General features: G+C 42.4%; 1 protein-coding gene across 15 annotated transcripts in view; it reads left to right on the forward strand.

Annotated features, from left to right (window-relative positions):
- Positions 1-24,935, forward strand: part of col12a1b (collagen, type XII, alpha 1b) — a 168,410-nt gene extending 143,475 nt beyond the window's left edge. For 14 of the 15 annotated variants that reach the window (XM_083790277.1, XM_083790278.1, XM_083790285.1 and 11 more), the window contains 13 exons: positions 2,474-2,560; positions 3,771-3,824; positions 4,657-4,752; positions 6,467-6,520; positions 11,529-11,582; positions 11,807-11,860; positions 13,211-13,282; positions 13,912-13,947; positions 14,547-14,613; positions 14,810-14,995; positions 15,624-15,692; positions 20,743-20,931; positions 23,679-24,935. In XM_083790277.1, coding sequence (XP_083646403.1) covers positions 2,474-2,560; positions 3,771-3,824; positions 4,657-4,752; positions 6,467-6,520; positions 11,529-11,582; positions 11,807-11,860; positions 13,211-13,282; positions 13,912-13,947; positions 14,547-14,613; positions 14,810-14,995; positions 15,624-15,692; positions 20,743-20,931; positions 23,679-23,800 — 1,140 coding nt within the window. In that variant the 3' untranslated portion in view covers positions 23,801-24,935. Of the gene's footprint in view, positions 1-2,473; positions 2,561-3,770; positions 3,825-4,656; positions 4,753-6,466; positions 6,521-11,528; positions 11,583-11,806; positions 11,861-13,210; positions 13,283-13,911; positions 13,948-14,546; positions 14,614-14,809; positions 14,996-15,623; positions 15,693-20,742; positions 20,932-21,893 lie in introns of all 15 variants that reach the window. The other variant, XM_083790291.1, reaches the window with a different exon arrangement.
- The last annotated feature ends 332 nt before the right edge of the window (positions 24,936-25,267 follow it).

Here is a 25,267-nt window from a genome sequence, read left to right on the forward strand (position 1 = left end):
ACGAGGTGAAAAGAAGCGGCTGGTATATGTGGTGACTCCACCACGTGCATCCGAGGTCGTCTGTTTCAAATCAGATGAAGAGTGAGAAAGGAAAGAAGAAATTGGTATAACGACAAGATTGCGCGAGAAAAAGGAAAAACTGTGCAGGGGTTTCTGAGCACTGGCGGCGTGTGCCCAGTATTATAAGTCTGTAGTAGTAGTAGTAGTAGGAGGACCCCACAGGAGAGGCCAGGAGCTTGATTCAATTAGTGAGTCTGCTCCTGGCCCGTGGCCTGCAGTGGGTGAAGTTTAGGCCAATCAGTGTACATACAGCTTAGTGGGAGGAGGGCGACCCATTGGCACAATGAGAGCACTCCCTCGTGGGAGTGGGTTTTTTTTTTTTATGTATTATTTTCCCCCTTGCTACTGTGACCCCCCCCCCCCGCTTCTGCCGATCAATGGACGACGTAGTCTACTGGAGTTTATCCTTAAAAGGGACCACTACTGTGTTCACATGTGACAGGGCTCAGCTGCAGCGGGTCCTGACAGCTCTTAAGCAGAGACAGGGTGTCCTTAACTTACATTCCTTGTTTGTCTCTCTGCAGCCTCAGCAGAAAAGCCACGGACATCACAACAGTGTACAGCACGTATAGTGTTGCGACTTTCGATAAAAGGGATCTACAAGCTCACATCATTGTATCGTGAAGCCTTGTGAGCTTGAAGATCAGCGACACTATCATTCAAGGAATTACAGAATAGGGCTTAAGTGGTTAATCGACAACTATCATACGATCGTTTGGAAGTTGTATTTTTTCTTGGCGAAGCCATTGCATAGACTAGAAACGAGACTGTCCTACCCAAGAAGCCCCTCATGCTCCCCAACACCCAACGAAGTTGGACTATACTGGTCTCCTGCAGGACACTGACCACGCACGCATGCACGAACAGTTCATGGACATGCTGAAGATAAAACGGCACATGCAGTACGAAGGCTGTATGTGTAGACAGCTGTACACCTTCAAGCCGTGTAGCATAGGCTACAGCCAAAGATATGCACCCTTACGCTAACCGCTCAGTAGCTACGCAGAAGAAAACAACTACAACATTCTATCTTGAATCCTAACCTGAATAAATATTGGATCGTGTATAAAACGTAAAGTGGCACGGATACCGTCAACAATAGCTCAGTCATCCAAGTACTTTATGGGGTGAGGTAAATTTGTCTACAGTACAGTACACACCGGCTGTGTAGTTCTGGCCTTGGACTCTGTATAGCCTTCCTCGATCTGGATTTTCTCACATCGTTCCCCCACAGACAGCTCAAAGAACACCCCGGCCCTGTTTTCCGACAAATAAAAGCAGTTTTGTGTCAAGAATGTGTACAATCAATAGTTGAACACGTTTCAGGCCTGGAGGGTCATGATGTGAATCAGTGGAATTCGGACAAGGCCGCTTTGATAGATTCTGTTTTACAGACGCACACAGCGCTATCGTATAAGTGTTAATTCATCTCTGAAGTGTGAACATGTACTTGAAAGGAATGGCAAATAGATACTGCCTTCATCCAAAGTGCTTCACAAACCCATTCACACACTGATGATGAGATGAGAGGAAACCAACCTGCTCATCATCATCACCAACCTGTACTGTACATGTATAGGTGTATGAGAGACAGACTACATCCAAGCGGTTTAGATTCTAATGCTAGGAAGTTACAGTATCTCACCTAAAGACCTCCCTAAAACTGAACAGAGAATGTACTTATATTATGCCATTTCTGAACGATTTATGGGGTGACTGAGCTCACCAAATGGGCAAAATGTAGTAGTACTCTAATCCAGAGTGACTTAAGATAAACACAATTATAGGACAGACCTTATCGCTAACAATAAAACCAACCTTGTGGAACAACATTGTGCAATGCAAAGAGAGGTCACAGACACACATTGCCTTGACAACAGATGTAAATAGCATTCCTGGGTTCCTACCGTACACAAGGCCCAGCCCGGGTTTGTGAACCTGGACAATCTCCTCGCAAACTAAATCCAGAAAACGAAACCTTGAATAAGCAAGTGTCAAAGTGCCTACTTCGTGCAGCTTTCCTGCTGACGCTATGCAGCGATGTAAGCCCATGTGTGTGCATTGTGAGCCTTCACACGTTCCTGCACCAATGTTGCACGTCAAATTCCTCTATGCGTATCTACTGTAATCGGTGAATAAAGTGACTATGACTCTCCGTTCAAGGCAGTCTTCATCAGCAGTTATGGGGAGGATACACACACACACACACACACACACACACACACAGTCACACACACAAATTAACCCCAAACATCTTCTAAATTATTGAGAAAATCTACAAGCGTTTATTCTTTTCAAAATGTCTTTCTTTCTTTTTGCTTTTTTGCTTTACATTTTCACTTGTAATGACGCACACAAAATTCCACCCTCACCCACTCTGTCTTGACTTTTGCTCTTTTCTTCTCTTTAACAGAGAGATGAAGCCAAGTGCCCGGCCCTCCCCAACGCCTGCCAATGCGTCTCGGAAAGCTCCGGAACCCCAGGGCCCCAGGGGCCATTGGTAAGGACCCCATGAAACACGCCATGCATAATTACACTGCATATATACCGTACTGCTGTCAAGAGCCTGGAGTGTCCTTAACCCATTTTGCGCAGGAACCCATTTTGGTGTCAGCATCATGTTATGCTTTAGCTATTGAAAAATAGCAGATCTACAAGCTCATAGCGCGCCACCGAGTGGCGCGCTACGAGCTTGTAGGTCTGCTATTTTTTTAAAACTCGAAGAACGACTGACATTTTTTAGAATCTGATCTCAGGTCAGAATGGGTTAAGAGTGTCTCTAAGGCTCTATGACTGGCAGCCCAAATCAGGCCACTTTTGGGCCTATCAGATTGGAATCAGACTGGTTTTATCAAGTTTGAACAGCAAAAAAAAGAAAAAAAAAAAAGGAAACAAATGTTTGTGAATCCTATTTGAAGCACATTCCTAGGCGGTTTGAAAGGCCATTCAAATCTGATCCCGAAAGGTGTGTCTATAGCTCTGGCCCTCAACCAGGTTAATGCACAGACTCTCGACATGTTATTTATGTACACCCCTCTGTGCAATGAAAGTTATTGCCCCCTGAAGGACATTCATGGCGGGGGCGAACTTCTTAGTGAGTCTAATAAAAGCTGGCCTATTTTTTTAAACCGTGGGGTGTTAAGGTAAACTGCTGTGCAAGAAGGCCTCTGTCAAAACTGTGTTGACGGCAGAAATCCCACGGCTTATTTAAAAAGCTGTCCTCTGTCTTAAAAACATTGAATATGTATCTTCATGGCCATAAAAGAGGGGAGAATTTTTTTTTTCCCCCTTTCTTAAATATGTATCCTGTAGGCGAGAGAATCTAGTGACGTTATTGGGTCAGTGGAGTGGTCTGCCTTACAGTATGTCAAAGTTGTCACATTTGCTTAAATGACATTTTTTTGGAGTGCAAATTTAAACCGTGTTGGAATTGAAACAACTCTCCACTCACTGGCAGTACCTCTCTCTCTCTCTCTCTCTCTCTCTCTCTCTCTCTCTCTCTCTCTCTCTCTCTCTCTCTCTCTCGGTTGCAAAAAATGCAATACTGTATTGGACAAAGGCCCACTTTGACTACAGGATGAAATGTCTCATAGAATCTTTGTAATTGCTAATTGCAGTAGTGCATACAAACTTTCACTATCAATGTCTCTCTCTCTCTCTCTCTCTCTCTCTCTCTGTCTCTTGTATCAAACTCTTCCTGCTCTCCTCAGGGTGCACCTGGTAGCAAAGGTCCCCGGGGTGAGAGAGGAGAAACAGGCCCTGCGGTAAGTGCCTCCCCTGTGTGTGTTTGTAAGTACCTCCCTTGTGTTTTTGTGTGTCTCTCGCTGCTTCAAAGCCCCTGCAGGTCACCGTTGAATTAAAGGCAAAAGGGGTCTTTATATCCATGAAAAGTAAACAGCCACGATTATGGCACAGCTTATGTGATTTCATAAAATTTTGTTTGGGGGGGGGGGGGGGGGGGTGCTATAGAAGCTATGCGCATGACAGCATCATCATACCGGAAGTTATGTGGAAATGCCTAATGAGTGGCAAAAAATATAATATACGTTCTGGGTTTGACAGCCCATATACATCCAAACAGAAAAGTCCTTTCTGATTGCATTAAACGACGTGGAAACTCTCTTCGCCCCACTTGCTTTGCCACTCGATTTTCCACTCACTTTATACATGCGCATACCCTCCATTGGACTATCCCAGGTTAGCGCTATCTAGGTGACTTGATGAAAATAAAGGCTTGTTTACAGTGTGAAGGCTTTGAAGAGAGAGAGTGCTGTGGGCGCATCTGATCCCACTTATCGTCAGAGTGGGAGGTTTTTTTTTTTGGGTCCCCTTTCCCTCGATTGTGGAGGGGAGCTTATTGGGTTGAGCATTCCGTGTCGTCTGGTGCACGCTCGCTTACCTCGACCTCAGATCGCAACAGTAGCGAATTTGCAATGAACTGTCGAAAGTCACGGAAAGGAGATCTCGAGATTATATGAATGCTGAATTCCGTCCGTGAATCAATGTTTGATGGCTTAACTCTCATAACTCTCTCTCTCTCTCTGTCTCTCTCTCTCTCTCTCTCTCTCTCTGTTTCTCTCTTAATCCTGCTGACAGGGTCCTATTGGTCCACGTGGAGATAATGGACCGCCTGGGCCTATGGGTCTGCCCGGCCCTCAGGGACCCAGTGGATTATCTATGCCAGGGGAAGCTGTGAGTCTAGAGCACGCACGCACGCACGCACGCACGCACACACACACACACACACACACACACACACACACACTCTCACTCACACACACACACACACGCGCGCAAGTTCGAAACAGCTTGTAGATCGGCTACTGTACTTTCGCTATTTTAGAATTTGAGTCCTCAAAAGTAACAGTTTTTGGACATGTGAGGTTTCCGCCCGACAGAGACAATATATATCTCACACACGTCTACTTCCTCCTTTGACAGACGTAAGCTTTCAGCAGCTCCACGTTGAATCGCAGAGCACCTTGGGCAATTTATTACACCGGGAACTATTTACAAGATGAAAAGTAATGGTGGCGTGCATTCCTCCATGTCGGCTGTGGACAGACTTGATATCCTTCTCTCGGTACATTATGTCTCTTAATAAATCAACAGTGGGGTTTTCATCTAAGAAAGGTACATCCGAACACAGTAGCTCTGTGTTGGCAGACCGTGTTTGCGTTGGACTACGCCGCAAAACTAACACATTATTAATACTCGCTTCCATTTCAACTTCACACTACACTACATTTTTAGGCATTTCGCTGTCACTCTTGTCAAGAGCAACTTATTGACCATTCCTCTGTCACATCTTCTGTTTCTGAGATCTGTTGATTACAGGACGGCATACAATATAGTGTGATCTCTCAGGACACGTGGTTGTTGACGGGCCTATCGGCAGTGCAGTGGTGGAAAGAGTATTCACAATTTGTACTCAAGTAAAAGTATCAATACTGCAATACAAGTAAAAGTCCTGAATTCAAAATTTACTTGAGTAAAAGTATTGGTATCAAAATGTACTTAAAGTACCAAAAGTAAAAGTACTCATTGTGCAGAATGTCTCATTTCAAGTTTTAAATTTTATATAAATCAATTGAAAATAGCCGATCTACAAGCTCACAATTGTGAGCTTGTAGATCGGCTATTTTCAAATGGCCGAAATGTATACAGTAGGGCTGAATGAAGTGTTTAATGTATGATTTGTAATAATAATCAAAGTAACTAGTAACAAATAAATGTAATGGAGTAAAAGTACAATATTTGCCTCTGAAATGTAAAAAGTTTAAGTACTGACAAAATAATGGAAATACTCAAGTAAAGTAAAAAATACCTCAACATTTTACTTATGTACAGTACTTAATTAAATGTATCATGGCATGTTGGTGAGCTTGTAGGTCTGCTATTTTTGCCGCACAACACCTACTTGTTACATTTTACAGCGTGTATACATTTTAAACATTTAGGCCTAGGAAATGTTTTGAGAATTCTCATCCTATAATGAAAATGAAAATGGGGACATCAACAAAGGGTTAATGTGGCTAACCACCAGGCCGTCTTGCCACCTCATTTTCCCACCGATTACCCTCCAATGCCCTCCAATGGGGCGGCTGTGGCTCAGGAGGTAGAGCAGGTCGTCCAATGATCCGTGGGTCGGAGTTTCGAATCCCGGCTCCTCCAGTCCTGTCCACATGTCGAAGTGTCCTTGGGCAAGACACTGAAACCCCAATGAGTCGGTGTGAGGTCGCCACCATTGGTGTGAGAATGTGGGGAAGTGAGGACGCTGGCGTCGTCTGTTCGCCGCTTCACCTCCCAATGTATGAATGAATGGACCGTTCATTGTAAAGCTCTTGGAAAAGCGCTATCAAAATGCAATCCATTATTAATGCTTTTGTTTCTCTGTTCCCTTCAGGGTCGTCCCGGACCTAAGGGAGATGCCGGCGATTCAGGCCTACCTGGACAGAAAGTAAGTGCTGTTTTTTTGGCGAGGATCCCCTGCAGCCTGTGTGGATTGTTAAGACGGGGAAAATGGGCAGATGATCATTCAACCGTGTATCATTTAGACTACTACTCTGGCCTCAGGCAACATCGTCCTCCTGAGCCGTATACTTACAGTATTTCATATTCAGGGAGGATGATCCATTACGATGTGAGGGAGGGTTAGCGTTCAGAAAAGGGCGAGTGAGTCAGCATGTTGTTTTATAAGTTTAGTCACATTCTTGAGATCTTGACGTGGGGGGAAACGGGGCCAGGAACAAATCACCTTGATATATGCAACCTGATAACAGACAGACCGGTGTTGCTGCCTTCATGTCTTCAGTCAGGATCTGTGTGCAATGATGACGTTTTAAAGTCCTTTTAAATTAAATGCTTTTTAAATTGCTACCCATATATCTCTGCTGTCGGGGAGAAACCACCTAGTAACTCCAAAATGTTCATTATATTTATTAAACATATTTAACTTTATATATTGTCAATTACTTGCATGAGAGGAGGAGAGGTAGTGGATTTAGCTGTTTTAGCAAACAGTTTGAGGGTCCAATGGAGTTTTTGTCCAAAGCACTTTTTAATACAGACATAAAGGGTGTTCAATATCATCGATTTATAAAAAGGCAATAACAAAAATAAAATAAAAATCACACCTGTGTGAAGTGAGGGGCACAAATTAACTTAAATATAGTAAAATACAGTGTTGCTGAAGTAACTTTCAAAATATACAAGCAGAAAGCTTGCCTAGCGTGCCTGGGTGTTATTGTACTGACAATGCCTCACAAAGCAACACTGTCAAGTGTTCAGGCTTCGTTGGCCGAGTTATTGCTTGGGTGATCCATACATCTCTCCCTCTCTCTTCCCTTCCCTTCTCCCCTCTCTCTAGCCATCCCGCCCCTACTCAGTCTCTCCCTATACCCCATTCCCATCTCTCTCTCACCGGGACTAACTAAGGTTAGGTTTAGGCATAGTTTTTGTGACGTTAGGGTTAGGGTTAACCACTTGCGTGCAGTGCGGTCCAAATGAACACAGCGGAGTGCTCCATACCCCACTGACGGCGCGGCAGGGTAAAACAATCACTCCCTCAGCGCCCATCAGCGCCCATCAGCTCCCAGGCTGTAGTTCCCTCTCTCACTGATCGAGCTCTGATCTGCCATCACAGAACATAAACCCTTGCCTAACAATGGCGAAGCTGTGGGAGTGCCGTCAGATCAGGCATGACCATATTTGGGCATAATCCGGCCAGCTTCCACGCCGGCCACAGACACAACTTGAACATTTCATAGTAGATTACTTATTACTTATTACTTATTACACACTTCATAGTAATACATTATTACTCAATATTTTACTTTAATATTACTTTCACTAGCATATTTTGACTATGCAGATGATTAACTGGTGGTAGGACAGTGACAACGGATACAGACAAAATGTATGATTTATGTTTATAACATGATGAAATGCCACCGGCAGTAGTTGGGTTGTCTAATGCCTACTGCATTTCAGTGGAAGCTCTGAGGTCACTTCCCATTGCAGTCAGAACTGCAGCATCACTCCCAATCTTCCGCCGTAGTCTGAAAACCCACCTTTTCAGACTCCATCATGGCCCGTAGCACTTCCCCTACCCCCTTAGATAGCATTTCTGTAGACTTAGCATTTGATACAGACTTATAGCATGTTATGTAGACAGCACTAGAATTGCATTGTATATAGTCATAGCACGTCATAGTACATATGTATAGCATAGTATAGTATATATGTATAGTTTATATATAGTTTCATTATATAGATATTCCACTGTTAATTTCTTAGCTTACGCATGTTTCATGATAAATTATTTTTATGTGATGTATTCCCATGCTTTTTGTTCTTGCTTGGGGCCGATTCATACTTTAGGACGGTACCCGCATTATTGAGCTAACTGTGACCGCTAACTTATGTTACTTAGAACAGTAAACTGTAATTATATTACTCAATTTCAAACAGTAGCTCAATATTCCCTTACTCAGATAAGTAATGATATTCCAGTACTTGAGGACTGAGGACGATTTCTAAAGAAAAAGTAATTACAGTTTTCTGAAAATGTTTCTATGTCAGTGGTTCTCAACCTTTTTCAGGTCAAGGACCCCCATAATTATATCTGTATTTGGCCACGGACCCCCATCTGAAAAGATGTTGTTTCAGGGATCCCAGAAGAATTTGAGTTAAAAACGTTCGCTCTGAAAGAATATAATATTCAAAGATTTGCGCAACTAGGCCTACAGCTGTGGGTGCGGCTTCAGTTCAGGTGGATCACCACTCATCACCACTGGTGGTGCGTGGTCCACATAAAAGCATGATTTTAACAAATACTGAGCACTTTTTGCAGTTCTTCCTCCTTATATTATTATAATACCTGACGATCATGTTTTAGGGTGGAAAAGAATCGTGGCACTCCATCTTTAAAACGCCAAAAGGGGTTGTATGTAACTCGTTACCCCGATGCACTGCTGAAATTGTAGTCACGCGTTTTAGTTTTTTCCGTGATGCCATTTTGCTCCACTACTTGACAGACTGCTGCATAGTGAAGTCAAATCATTATTATCTGTATATGTAACAATGAACTCCAAAGCGCCACAGCTTAACAATTTACTGAATAGGTCAAACATTTTAATAGGCTACTATTAACTCCTTCAGCGCCACCTGGTGGTCACCAGTTTAGGCTCTGAGTGCCAATTCTCCCATTATAAAGAGAGAAATAATTTGTAATTATATTATGCATGTAATGTGCATGTCATCACCTGTACACCAGATTAGAGGAATTTTCTAAATATGGTTGAAAAGACGTCTTAACCCATTCTGACCGGTCACCCATTTTGGTGTTAGCATCATGTTATGCTTTAGCTATTGAAAAATAGCAGATCTACAAGCTCATATCGCGCCACCGAGTGGTGCGCTACGAGCTTGTAGGTCTGCTATTTTTGAAAAATCGAAGAACGACTGTGACATTTTTAGAATCTGATCTCAGGTCAGAATGGGTTCATCAGACCAGTACGTGTCCAGCGGAAACCTCGTATGAATCTGATCTCAGGTCAGAATGGGTTAACGCCCGTGGCATCCATTACAAAGACGTAATAAAGACGGGATAACGTCCCTGACACAGTTTTAACAGTGTTTTGCTTGCCTACATACAGTATGAAGGGCTTTCCAACATTTCAGTCTTTACACAAACATCAGTAACTCTAAGTCAAATGAAAAACCAAATTAAAGTTTATATCCCGTCACCGAGATTATTGTTGATACAACTATCAAAGATATATTCGCTAACCATGACCGTTGACCATTAACATATTAAGAGTTTGTCAGGCAGTGTAACGGGCAACAAACTCATACTACAGCCAATTCTACATCAATGAACACAAATAAGGGAACAATGAAATATTCTCCATCTCACACGTGAGGTTGACGGATGGAACAAACCTGCCACTGGTGTCTCGTGAATATTAACGAAAATCGCTGCGCTCATGAATGGCTTCCAGGCTCCGGCGCTTTTCTGTTATAGCACAACAACGGTGCCCTTTCACATGTCCCTGATCAGAGACTACCAGTCTGTGAAGATCACTGGAGATGGTATCTATTAAAGCTGTTTATAACCAAAGCCTCTGGGATATACAAAGACCTCTGCCTCCCCTCCTGATCTTTAGTGGGGGGGCGCCTGTTTAGTTCACTGACTTTTGTAGAAAACAGTCTCTGGGGTGGGAGAAAGGAACACCACAAAGAATCTTCTCCTACAGTGAGGTTTCAGTTAAGTGTCCTACCCCCCAAGCAGAGATGAGGTTCGTCTGTTTGAAAACACTTTTCGATGGCTGTCTTCCATCATTATTATCGCCAATCGACTTCATATTTATTGTGCACATGCACTGACAGGCTAGCAGACCCAAGGACCTCAATTCTCAAATCATTGTCAAATCGGCAAACGACAACTATGTAATTTCCTGTTATTAAACCTCAGCTAAATTGTCCCTCCAGGCTATGGCATAAGCGTCCTGCTACCAACTAACCAATTACAACACTCCTGTTCCTTTTCCTGTAGTGGAAACTAGCCAATTGCAGACATTCAAGTTCACCATTGTGACACCAACATACATAAATGTGACACCAATTAAATGTCCACACACATTCAACTCCCTTCAAACTGTCTTAAGTCAGAGGATGGAAATTGCATAGTATAACTATACCCATGCTTGATGAAAATGGTTTTAAAGATACAATCCTTAATTTTGACATACTTTGTCTCCATCTCCAACGACTAACAAACGACATTAAATATGGTGCCGCGTCTAGTGTCCAATCTGGTGTGCTTATCTTCTTCAAATAACTTCATTGACATTGTCAATCAATACAGTAGGTGGGTGTCCCACCTACAGGGTGGGTTCACACAGAGGATTGTGTGCACATCTCAATGCCTATATTCAGGCCAGGTGCTGGATGTCTTGTCAGGCATCAATTGAGGCAACCATCAAGGAAGAGGAAGAACATCCAGTTTGTAGAGCTCCGAGAGCCGGTCGAAACATTGCAAATTTGTCAAAATCCTCGTTACATGCACAGCGATTGTGATTCAAAATTGACATTCACGGACTGGCTTACAGGTGACCACACTGGAGCAGATGCTATAGCAACATGCATTTAATGACTTGCAGGCTACGTGGGCCCCGGTTTATAATGGCCAATAAAAGGGGTTCTGGAATATATTATGTTCCCTGTAAATCTTATGCCAAGGCATCAAAGGCGAGAGAGGATTGACCATAAAAATAGTGAGCAGGGTTTCCGAGCAAATGAGAGCTAAAAAGGAGATTTACTGTTTTGACACGCAGTGAGACACGGTGGTGTGAGTCGGTCGGTCAAAGGTACACTGACCTCTGCTAATGTGAGTTGTGCAGAAAAGAGAAACTGCAGCTTGAATCTGAGTCGGTCCGTTATGTCCTGTCCTTGACTTCCCCCAGGGTTCACCTGGACCCGCTGGTGCCATTGGACCAATCGGGCCAGCTGGAGTGAGGGTGAGTACAAAAACAAAATGTGGCTTTTTATGTCCATCGCACATTTTTAATGATCCTGTTCATGTACAAGTTTATGTACCAGTTCTTGGGTGCAGCAGACTGTAAATCGCTTAAACAGACAAAATGCACAGATAACGTATAAGATACAGTACATTAGATACATCTACAGTGCAGTATGAGCCATACTTGGCGTGCCACGTTCTATCCTGCTCTTGTACCTACAGGGACCGCCAGGAAAGGAGGGAGTGTCTGGACCGAGGGGCCCGCCAGGTACCATGGTACGTCATGTTTTGGGCCTAATCGGTACATATCAGTATTTCGGCGGTTAACACAATTAAGACATAGGACGTCTGAGAACGTCATAAGGATCACGAAATATTAGTACCTTTGACGTGTGAGGACGTCCTAGCGACGTCCCAGCGACGCGGGGCGAGATAAGAATATTCCGAATTTTTCCTTTTCTTTTTTTTGGCATTTCGCTTTTCGCTTGCCGTTTGCTAACGCTCAGTGCAACTATTAGCTTGTCATTGACTCCCATGTTAGCGCGGCGGAAAGAATGACTCGTATCTCCTAATCCAGGGCGCTCTCCGTGGTGATGAATGGATCGATATGCTGGCGCTTCATTTCTGCTCCTCATCCGTCTCTCCCGCAAAATATGAACTCTTTTTGGAGCGTAAAAAATATATATTAAGATGATCGGGGATCTGAGGTCTCTTTGTAAAGTCAACTTTTTTAGGAAAGTGTTTCCTGTTTCATGGCTTTCAAAGTAAAAGCGATCAGACAACTCTGGCACCCAGAGCTTCTATTTTGAAGGCACTTCCGGCACTAAATGTGTTGAAGTAAGAACGCAAAGTTAGTTTTTGTTTGTTTACAAGAAAAGCTGTCACTTTAATTGTTTAAGCATACTGTAAAAAAAAGCGTGTGCAATGACTACTTGTAGGGTACAGGGTACACTACGTTAATTATGGATATCAAGATCTTTGATGGGTATCTGTTTATGTCGGCTTATCAGTCTTCCTGTTCTCCAAAGTATCGGAATCGCAATTGGTAATGAAAAATCCATTATCGTACAACCTCTAATTCATGCAGCTGCACAAATTCGGATGTCAGGAGTTTCACAGTGCAAATAGACTTCTGCTGTTAGTTTGCTTGCTCAAGTGAACCTCGACAGTAGGTGTTAATAGAGGGGTGAGCATTACTCATTGATTTTTACCCGCGAATGTTTTGAGAGCGGTCTGGGGAGCCCACTTCTCTTTGGCTTGTACACCGTGCTGCTTGGCGCCGCACATTGCTGTTTTAGACACTGGACACTGTCCACCAGGCTGTATAAGTCTCTCTTTGTTGTGCAATTCCAAATGATTCTGTTATAATAATATCGTTGCTGTCGTGCAGAAACCTCCCATCTCCATATTTTTACTTTTTGTATTTTTACGAAAATTAACGCCCAAATCCACAAGCTCGAAAAACATGAGGTTTCCACCCGAAAGAGACGATGTGATTCACGAAAAGGTTTCATTCCACCCACTTGCCTCTGGTTAGCATGCACGGAAGCATAGCATTAAAATGCAGTATTAACACAGAGGTTTCCTGTTGAGATGTCATTGTCCCACTATTTCTTTCTCTACCAGGGACAACCTGGAAATCCAGGAATACCTGGGGTTTCAGGAAAACCGGGCAAATCTGGTGACAATGGACATCCTGTGAGTATATATATATATATATAAATATTATTCCCTGTATCACACTGAGCAGTTGATGATGAGTAGCTAAAACGCAATGGCCTCTGATCAATTCTTGGATGTATATTTTGAAAGCAATCTATCATATTATTGCAGACATTGAAGTTCGTGTTGATGTTGTTAATTTAGTATCTTTACCATCACTACCAATAATCTAACTTGTGCGTGATTATCATTTGGGAACCGTGATGCTGATATAAAACAAAACTCGATCCCATTTTATATATATGTATATATCCCAATATATATATTTATTGTCCCAAAAGTCAACATGCTCTACTCTTTAAAATGAAATCACATACTTACACAATTTATGTTATCAGTAGTTATTATGCTTTTTAATGAATCTCCTTGGTGCCTCTAGATCAACTCCATCTTGTCAAGGAAAAAAGAAATAACGTAACGCTTGCCAGAAATTACAAATATAAAACTCCTTAACTGGTATGTAGGTTTAGATCTCCCAGGCTTGTACTGTAGATACCTTGCCAACAAAGGCTGCCCGGCACCCTCTGTTGATGGCATTTCATCACCATGTCTGGAACTGAAGTGTGCAGCGATGTTGAAAGCTGGTCTTTACCTCTGTTTTCTAGGGAGCTGGTGGTCCGAAGGGAGACAAGGGAGAGAGAGTGAGTAAACGTTCACACTACAGTCCCATTCTGACCTGAGATCAGATTCATACGAGGTTTTCCACTGGACACACACTGGTCTGATGAACCCATTCTGACCTGAGATCAGATTCTAGAAATGTCAGTTGCTCTTCGATTTTTCAAAAATAGCAGACCTACAAGCTCGTATCGCGCCACTCGGTGGCGCGATATGAGCTTGTAGATCTGCTATTTTTCAATAGCTAAAGCATAACATGATGCTGACACCAAAACGGGTGCCCGGCCAAAATGGGTTAGAGTTCTGAGAAGCAGTTGCTGTATGAGACTGAGAGTAGCTTAACTTACACTATTTAACATCACTCACTGTAATTGTTTAAATACCGTAAACCTTATATTTACAAACGGACTCTGGATTGAATATTATCGAAGTTATTAGCTATCTGGCTTTTACTTCCCAAACGGAACATTTTGTTAAAGGATTCATATCCATGCATGTTTAAGTATTGAGCAATGGATGTTGAAGTAACAATTTCTCCTTTGTTCTAAATGGTTATTATGTAACATGCTGAAATGTAACACCTAATTCTCATTGTGAACTAACACCATCCTTCCATATCTAGGGGGACTTTGCACCTCAGAACATGATGCGTTCTATTGCCAGACAAGTCTGCGAGCAGCTAGTAAATGGTGAGTGCACCCTTCTCTTTTCTCCGACTCAGCTACATTTGGAAATGGTTCTGGCTTCATTAGGCAGCGAGACGCCACAAACAGACTTTTGTCTTTAGAGAGAGAGAGAGAGAGAGAGAGAGAGGTCTGCATGTTGTTGCTGTTTTAAATGTTCTGTCTTTCCCCCCCCCCCCAAACCACCTTCTGTGTGCTGCAGCACAAATGAGTCGCGTCAACAGTATGATCAACCAGATCCCCAACAGCAATTACCGCAGCAACAACCCGGGTCCTACCGGGCCCGCCGGGCCCCCTGGAAACCAGGGTCCCAGAGGAGAACCCGGACAGTCGGGAAGGAACGGCTTCCCAGGAGGTCCTGGCCTACCTGGACGGCAGGGAGAGATGGGTACGCATCTCACGGCCTTCTCTCTTTTGGATGTATACTGTAGATATAGCAGATTAAAGGGATTGTGACATAAAAAAAAAGGTTTTGGAATTGTTCTTATTTTTTTTAGGTTTTCTAAGCTCAATTGCACCCAAAAAACCTGAACTTTTAACATTCAGTAGACTTTCTGTGGTCTGGGGTTTTCTGGCTCAAACAGGTGCTCTGATTTGCCGGCAGTTTGTGATGTAAGAGCCTGCAAATCCCATATATGTCAATGGGATTTGCCAGCAGATGTCACTGTTTTCACTGTCTTGCCTGTTTTCATTGTAGCTCAAAAGGCTTCCAAACCCCAAAGAAAACTCCAGACCACAGAAAATCCACTGAATGTTCAAAGTTCAGGATTTTGGGGTGTAATTGAGGTCATAAAACCTAAAAGAAAAACGAAAAATAAAAATAAATTAAAATGAATGTCATAAAACCTTTAATGAATGGATGGATGACATTTTGTCGTGTATAATTTTGACACATCCATAAACGGCAGGTATACTGCCGGATTCTGCAGATCTGCGGTGTGTAGTCATGGAACACTCATGTACAGTATAATATGTGTCTGTGTGTATGTGAGCACAAACGTGTCCGTTTCTTTCAGGCTCTGCAGGAGAGAAGGGAGACAGAGGTCCGGCAGGTAGTGGACAAAGAGGACAGAGAGGACCACCTGGTATGTCACAACAACAACAACACAATCTATCCACCCTCTTATCCGTCTCCTCTTCAAACTCACAGTGCACTGCACAATCCTGACGGGTCATGGTATATAACTGTGTACTCTGAGTATTGGCATGAAAATATATTTAACACGAGCATGTCTGAAGTCAAATCAGACGGAAGTAGCATGTGCTTAAATTCATATTTAGAAGATGTTTCAGATGTCAAAAATGTCTGAGATGATGGAATGGTGATGGATGATGATGGCCATGGAAGGGGAACCTTCTGAAAGCTTCATGGGCGAGGATAATAACCTCAAAAAACGGTCAAAATGACCAAAGTACCAAAAGTAGAAAGTACTTATTATGCAGAATGTCCCAAAATGTATTTTTAAAAAAATTGCGGATCTACAAGCTTGTAGATCAGCTATATTCAGATGGCCAAAATGTATATTGGGCTGAAATGGGTAATGTTTTATAATAGGCCTACAGCAATAATGAAAATATACAAAGTAACTACAGTAGTAACTAGTTTTCAAATAATTGTAGTGGAGTAAAAGTATAATATTTACCTCTGAAAACTAGAAGCACTCCAGTCAAGTACAAATATCTCAAAATCAGTACAGTACTTGAGAAAATGTACTCAGTAACTTTACACCACTGCAAATGGATTGCATTAACCTGGTGATTTCCCAGTGAATGCTTCGTTATGAATTCATTGTAATTTGTTGTATTATTCTCTGCTTTATGCTCTAGTCTTATTAAAGCTCTTCTAGACCATATATATATATATATATATATATATATATGAGAAAGCTAGATGGCTCACCCGCGCTCTGGCCAATGGAGAGCGACGTTGCTACGTGGCGACCATCTTACCTCGGGGCAGCATAACATTGTCTATGGGGCATGTACTTTTAAATAACCATAACTTGCTCAATTTTCAACTGATTGTTTGGTTTATTGGTTTGCACGACGTTCATATACAAAATTAAGCAGATAGGCATCCTGAATCATAGCCACGTTGACAACGTTTGTAATAAACCAACCCGTTTGTAAATCCGTCAAGATTTGAGCGAGTTATGACTGTTTTTGTTTGAGCTGCCATTGAACATACTGTACTGTAGTCCCGAAGCAAGATGGCCGTCACCGAATTTGGAGCGACGCGCCTCTGCACTGTTGGTTAGCACTGTTGGTTGGTCTGCACTGTTGGTTGGCATAGGAAGTTGGCTTCCAATGCGTTTCCCCAGGCTTTCATTTTTGAGCCGATTGTGAACGAGAATAAAAGCTGGGGTACCGAGGCTACTCGATACACTACATGAAAGAAGATTTCATGTAGACAAGGTCTGACAGAATGTGTAGAGCATAGTCATTTTCAGGGTTTTTGTTTAGCAGATTATGAAAGTGCATATTGTCATACGTTGAATGATGAAGAATGATGTCATACCTTGATTTGACATCTCATTTTCAATGTCGTTTAACCTCAAGATCATTCCGTTGAAAAAAAATATTTTTTTCCTTGATTTGCACAATTTTTATGTTTGCCTACTCATGGCCCGATTCATCATCATCATTCATTAGACCCTGTCACAATACTAAACCCTTGGGCTTGAGATAAATGCCTTGCTCAGCGCCATCTCAACACTCGTTCTCCGTGGAGAAGGGAGAGTTCATTTTCCCACAGCCCAGTGATTCTGAATCTGGCCACATATTGCCTCAAAGATCTCCTGTCTTGAGACATATCCAGTTACACTTACTAACACATTGGGGGGGGGGGGCATCCTGTCCTGCCCTGTCCAGCCTCAATCAGTCAGTTCTGCGTTGAGACCACTGGTGTGACTTGGGTGGGTGGGGGGGCTGCCTGGTTTGAAGGGCACCTCAGTGGTTGTTGAGAGAGAAGGGAGTAAGCAGAGAGCATTGCTGTCCCAGTCAGTCAGAGTTTCCCAGACAGTCTGGAGATCTGCAAACCTCGAAGCTTCCGTCACTCCCAATCATACAGCTGCCCCACAAAACAGTCTAGAGTCTAGCAGCCCATACATCCGGTCCAGCTCATACAAGGATATACCATGAGGTCATCCATCCAGATGCACAACCACCACCTCCTCCCCCCTGTTCCACTTCCACTCTAGCACAGTCAACACAGGTCAGACGCAGTGGTGGAAAGTAACTAAGGAAATGTACTCAATTCTGTGGTACGGCAATTATTCATGTATAATACAACTTTATAATACTTTATAGTACTTCTACGCTGCTGCTCCCCAGAGGCAAATATTGCACTTATTACTTTGTCACAGTATGCTTCACAAGAAAACTAAACGCTTACAAAATATACAACACATTTTCATGCCAAAAAAATCAATAAAATAGATAAAAAAGGATCCTCTGCCAGCCGCCCTAATCCCCCACTACCACCACATCTGTACAGTAAACACACAGCACTGCTGTTTTATAGCACTGCGGTTTTATAGCAGATGCATCGCATATGACTATACAGTGAATACAATGTAACTGTTTGCACTCACACGCTGCACCGTAACACGCGTTCGTGTGTATATCAGGGTTGTCAGGGAGTACAGATGCCATTTGTATACACGCTTGAGCAGCAAAAGGTAGATTGTGATCTATACCAGTATGATCACGATCAAGAGTGTTGTGCTCAAATGTCAGCATAGCGTTACAAAGTTGCTACAAATCTACTGCGAGTAGATTTGCAATCCCCGGAAATACAAATTGTATCAAATGAGGGCCATGGCTTAACCCATTCTGACCGGGCACCCATTTTGGTGTTGGCATCATGTCGTGCTTTAGCTATTGAAAAATAGCAGATCTACAAGCTCATATCGCGCCACCGAGTGGCGCGATACGAGCTTGTAGGTCTGCTATTTTTAAAAAATCGAAGAGCGACTGACATTTTTAGAATCTGATCTCAGGTCAGAATGGGTTCATCAGACCAGTGTGTGTCCGGCGGAAGCCTCGTATGAATCTGATCTCAGGTCAGAATGGCTTAATCACACTCATGTTCCTGCAACATCTAGTCTGGGGACCACCAATGGTCCAAATGGACCATCACCAAGTCTGTAACTCTAGGAGAGTTCTGGTATAGTTGTACCACTATGCAACTGGTATAGTTGTACAAAAGCAGCAGATGAGTACATCTGACTGCTTTTGATACTTTTAGTAGTAGGATGTAAATTTACGAAGAAACACAAAAGGTTAGTGCATATGGCGACAAGAGGTTTCTGCCCGACAGCAACAATTTCAGTTACTACTGTACTCATGCACTTCTAGCCAGCCAGCAGGGCTAGACATTTTGTTCAGGCCTTAACAAGGTCAAGTTGTGGAAAGTGTGGAGGTCATAGTGAATTAGGAGGGAAGGGAGTTAGTAAGCCCCAATTTGGTGGGGAAGAAGCAAATAAGCGAGGGGGGCTTGGAGGGAGGGGGGGGGGGGGGGGGGGTGATGAGTCATGGTCGGAGAGTGGGGGGTGCTAGGGGGCCTTCCTCCTGTTGCCTCATTCACAACACATGCTCCACAGGACACTTAAAGAGACGGACTGGGATATGAGAGTGAATGAGAGCTCGGGAAACATTCCAAGTCAGCTTTATGAATGTCTAGACATAATGGAGAGAGAGAGAGAGAGAGAGAGTGGGGAGAGGGGGAGGGGGAGGAAAAAGGGATTAGTGGAATTTATATTTTCCCCCCTTGATGTTGTAATTGAATGTTCCGAGTGTTGTGGCAGAGACAGTCACCAGCCCTCACAGGTTTTATTTTTATTTTTTTACTCTCTCATAAGGTTGGTACTGCAGCGATTCCCAACCTGGGCCCCCAAATAATTTGCCCAAACACAATTGTTATGATTTTTACGATAATATCACATATTATTTATTACAAAAAAAATCAAGCATCAATTTAATTTTCATGATGATACCAGTATAGTCCCCACTCCTTGGGGTGTTTCTTTGTCACTCTACAATGTAGAGTGTGACTCTACATGACAATATGTACATGTAAAGACAGTCTACATGTACATATACAGTATATGTGACCAAATTTGACTGAGGGACTGCCATTTGTTTTTGTTTTTTTTTGGGGGGGGGGGGGGGTTTGGTCCCAGCCTTACTCATCTGCGAGAAAAAGCCTGGTCACAACCTAAGGCGGAGAGTGCATAGCTGGAAGTGTCGGGCTGGAACATCCGTCAGATTTATTTCCCCTGGATACAATATTTTTCGACCAATCACAACACTTGTTTCATACAAGGAGATTGTAAACAGATTGATAAGGTGTCGTCATTTCCTTTAGCAGTACTTGCGCCAAAATCCCGCAATTCCGCCAAATTCCAGCAATGCACTCTACAGCATAGGTCTTGCCCAGTGTGGAAAACCCCAGACCACAGAAAATCTACTGAATGTTAAAAGTTCAGTTTTTTTGGGTGTAATTGAGCTCAAAAACATTTTTTTAATGTCACAATCACTTGAATGGTTTTACATTGGAGTTTGGGTTGTTCTCAGCACACCTCCCAAGAGAACATCACAGCGACGTATTTTTGTGTAACTGTTAGCCGATGATTTAATTGAAAGGAAATGTGAAAGTGAAGAGAAGAAATAATACAAAAACTTAAAAGGTTAGAGAGAAAATGGTTCACAGAGAATGGGAATCAAGCAGTGGTGATCTTAAAAAAACATATCTTACATCTCCTTAGCACAAATTATTTTTAAATCGTGGGTCAAGATGAGATTTTTTTTAATTTTCACTGTATGGAACACACGACATTTTTACGACATACGACACTTAAAACAAGCTGCATCAACAAAGACATGCAAATAGAGCAACATTATGCCATAAACTGTCGAGTCATCATAGTCAGTTGTCAAATAAAAGTTTCCATAGTACATACAATAAATATTAAGAAAAAATTTATAATCTTGAAATCGTACAATTGGGAGAGACCACAGGGGAACCTCCCACTATAATTCATATGAATATGGGGCTCCTTCACAGGAAATCGTTGGCGAACCACTGACCTCTCTCTCTCTTTCCATCTCTCTCTCTATCTTTTCTGTTCGCAGGCCCACCAGGTGAGAGCAGGACAGGCTCCTCCGGGCCCCCCGGCTCCCCTGGCCCTCGTGGGCCCGGGGGTCGCCAGGGCTTTGCCGGGCTCAGGGGCACTGCTGGCCCCCCTGGCTACTGCGACTCCTCACAGTGTGTGGGTATTCCTTACAACGGACAGGGGCAAGGATACGGGCAAGGATACGGAGGTACGTGAGCACACTCGCACACAACTAGAGTGTATATCAGTGCATGAATATGATAATATCTAACTATAAATGCACCAAGTCTCTGTGTGTACGTCTGTACGTCTGCAATCCACGTAACTCGAGAACCGTTAGCCCCACCTACTTCAAAATGTGCCCGAGGGCACCGCTCTAGTAATAATAATAATAATAATAATAATAATGCACGCAAGCATGTAAGTGAGTACGTGAGCACACGCACACACACACAACTAGACAGTGCATCAGTGCATGAATATAATATAATAATAATAATAATGATGGACAGTATTTCCTCTGTTTTTCTGTAGCACTGCTGGTAACCTAGTGGGGGTGGGTATCATTTTAGCTTCAGGTTGCAGAGCTCAAGATGTTCCAATGTATAACTACAACACCAAAAGGGAATTATAGACTTGTAAATGTACCATTGCCAGCTGCTGAATACAGAGGAAATGCTGAACAGAGAATAACGCACTGTGTAGAATTCAGTTGATTGAATTTTCCACTGCAGTACCGCCATTTCTTACGTAATGTACTAATGTTTAGTTGCTATTATCAGTACTGTTCTGTACGCACACTGGACACACTACAGGTGCAATGTACTATGTGCTCTGTTTAGAGCACCACTGGTAGGTCCAGGTGGTCCCCAGCAAAATGATACAACAGCATAACATAGTCTTTGATCTGAGAGGTCAGTGGTCTGATCATGGTCAGTGGCTCAAATGCCAAATAAATTATGGACCTTGATATGAAAAGGGTAGAAAACCACTTTGTTTTCCGAATTTTGAACTAAAACACTACTAAAAACATTACAATGAGCCAGTGTGGATACAGCACAGTACATACGGGTGTGTGGGGGAAAGCCAAACCAAACCCATCTCAGTTGTTGTTGTTAGGGTGTTTTTGACCTCACTGACACCTCCCCATCCCTCTCTGGCCTGTTTCAGGTTCACCATAGTAACCTCTCTAGGGTCGTCTGTGCTGCTTTTCACTTTGACTTCCTGAAAAACACAAAAAAAAAAACACCCACCAACCAAATATATCGTCCTGTTACTGAAACACCCGCTCTAGGGCTGTTTTCAAGGATAACCACCAAAGAAAACCCATTAACTGTGCTGAAAAACAACAACAACAGCAGCAGCAGCAGCAGGATGATGATGCTGGTACTAACAAGTAGAGCGAGTAGAAACGAGTCAAAACAAACACACCGACGGGTGATTGGCAGCAACCCTAGTAGTGGCCTGTTTGCATCTTGGCGTCCAAAGAGAACAAACAGAGAGTGACCTTCTGCCTGGGTGGAGGAGCTAGCATGCATACCACAAGCAAACAAACATACTAACTAACACAAACCAGTGGATTTGTAAAAAAAAAAAAAAAAAAAAAAAAAGCCGCACCGCAGCTACAAACTCCCGGCGCAAGAGCAAACTCCGGCTCCGTCAACCAATCAGCCACGACAAACAGCATTGTTTTTTTAACGCCATTTCATTTTCTCTAGGTGATGTTTGTACATAAATAACTAATGATTTTTTTGTGCCTTGTAAATGATGTTTGAAATCATGTCCACTAAAAAATAATATTGTTTAACATCTGTAGTAGTACTGTAGTAGTAGTAGTTGATGCTTGTGCCTTGCAAACAACCTCGCTGCTTGCTGAATGCCAAACACGTTGAATGCCTCTTTTTTTCTCTCCTTTTTTTTTGGTTGTCGTTCCTCTTCTACTGACGTACGGTAATTGTCTAATCGGCTCAGGGCCATATGCAGTCCAACGTTTTGTACATGTGACCCTGGAGGTTTTGGTTCTATTGGTATACTTGTCATGCTTCGTGTGTACAAAGTAGCAGATTTGCCACGTTATTCTCAATCCTAGTTGGACCTGCAGCTGAAAATGAGTCACTGTTCGTCGAGCGAGGAAGTATACAGTGAATTAGCCTTAACTAATTTGGGCACACAGAGCTTTTATAAAGGTTTTTAACCATAATGATTCTACTGTACCAACCATAGTTTTGGTAGGACAGGAGATAAACATAATATTTTTCCCTACCTTTCACTGTTGCCTTTCGGCTTTGTAGGGTAGTATTGCACCAGTGCCTTTTTATGACTAACTAGGGACACAATCACAATCAATAACAATCTCGAGGCTGGTGGTACCGTAGCAGAACACATACTTGAGTTTTCTTTTCGTAGAGATATTTTGTGATATTTTGTAAATGAATGAAGCTGCAGAAGTTATTTTAAGGGATGAGAGTCAAAGGCTTAATAATTTGCACTTTGTCACATGGCTGCCGTAAAACATAGACGTGACGTCACGTTGTTGTTTTGCGCGACGAGGACATGCATCAAATTACAAATTAGACCCGCAGTGTCCTGCAAACGCAAATGTGCAAATGTAACGATAAAAGAATGCACTGAACTGTTTACAAGTAATTTGCCAGTGACGATGAGCTCAGTTCACCACCAGCAATTTTCATCACTTCAATTGTGTTACCTCGCTCATTAGGCTTGAGCCTAATTCATGCTCCGTCATTACGATTGCGTCACGTGCCAAAAATAGCTGGCCTACATGCTCCTGTGAGCTTGTAGGTCAGCTATTTTTGGTCGCACCACAAAGTCTAAATTGGGTTTTTGTAGAACAGAGGAAAATAAATGACTTCATTATTGTTGCATGCTGAAACAAACATTGCAAAATGTGCCACCCTTAACGCTCAATTGGCAAAAACCACTATCTCCGAGCAGACCCATACCAACCTGAGCCCGACACCCACGTAGTCCCAATCCCTGAGGAGGATGAGGACTCGCAAAATGAGCGCCGAAAGAGATCGCTATCAAGGAAGGCCCCCAAATGGATAGTACCATAAGATGTTCTCTTTTTATTGTTTTTCTCTCTCTATACCTGTGTGTTGTGGCTATATGTTCACAAAATGTTCACATGTTGTCACCCTTAACCACTTGTCATGTCATTATCGGCGAAGATTTTCAATATCTTTTGTTTGTTTCTTTGTTTGTTTAGTTTTTCGACATTTTCCATTTTTCGAAACTAGAGAAATCATCTACAAGCTCGGCTATTTTTGAAAATATTTGAAAGTATAAACTAGGGCTGAAGTGGTTAAGGGATTATGCACATTTGATGCAAAGTCGAAATAAAACGGGGTTTGATACCTCGCCTTTATTTGGCAAAACCTGAATGCCTATATGTGAATATTTGTCTTTTGTTGTTGGGAGGGTAGGGATGTTTAATTTTATGTTTCTGAGGTGGAGATAAAGGGGATGAGGTGGGTGGGGAAAGGGAGTTATTTAAAGAAAAAAACCCTGTAAAACAATGACATTGAAAACCTGTGAGCTCTCTCTCTCTTTTGTTTTCCTAGCTGTGTTTTCCAGCCTGTAACATATTTGCATCAACTAAGTGTTGAACCATGCACTATTCATGACCAAGCCAGTGATAGTATTTAGAATAAAGGGAAAGGTAATTTTTGTTCTCTTGTGTTGGGACATCATTAGATGAGACTTTTTTTCTTTCCCCCAACCAGATTTCATTCAGTATCATAAAATCCATAACATTACCTTTTTCATTTTTTGTTTTGTTTTTAGCTCTGCCTAACTTAAAGATAATCTTGCTCTTTCAGTGTGCCTTCTACGGAGTTACAGTTTCCATTATTGCAGTTAGACAACAGCTTTCATTTTGTATCTTTGACTAAATATTTATCAGTTTTCCGTTATCCAGTCACAGCTGATTTTACCAAAGGTGGAATTGCATGTCTGTGGTGTATATTTAGTATGTTTGTTTTTTGTTTTGTTTTTTTCCGACCAGAATATAGTTGTTGTCATTGTTGTTTTTATTAATATCGGATGCAGTTGGAATCTGTGTGCAAGACTATGGACATGGTATTGCTGTTTCATGTATTTTAACTGCAGATTGTGAATCCCACAGCCTAATTTTCTTATTTATTTCTGAAAACAGAAGAGGCATTTTTCAATAAAACTACTGAAAATTTACAGCTAGTGTCGTTTTGTGTGAATTTTAACCATTCGTCCTCACTGTTATAGTTTGCGATAACCGGGTTCGTGCATGTTGTGCAAAAATAGCCAATCTTTGAGTCATTCTACGAAACCGTAAGGATTTGGACTTTTTTGTGAAAGTTTTACCGAAACGGAAAAACCATCCCATCTCAGGATCACCATTAAATTAATATTTGTATATAGAATAATATAATAACAGGGTTGAGCCAACCCCGCTATTAACAGGGTTGTAATGTTTTACTAAAGATGGCCAGTTTAGTCACTACTCTACCTGTGGTCAGTATGGTGATTAAGAGGAGACCACATGG

This window comes from Protomyctophum parallelum (assembly GCF_964188405.1).
Source record: "Protomyctophum parallelum genome assembly, chromosome: 19".
NCBI classification, from domain to species: Eukaryota; Metazoa; Chordata; class Actinopteri; order Myctophiformes; family Myctophidae; genus Protomyctophum; species Protomyctophum parallelum.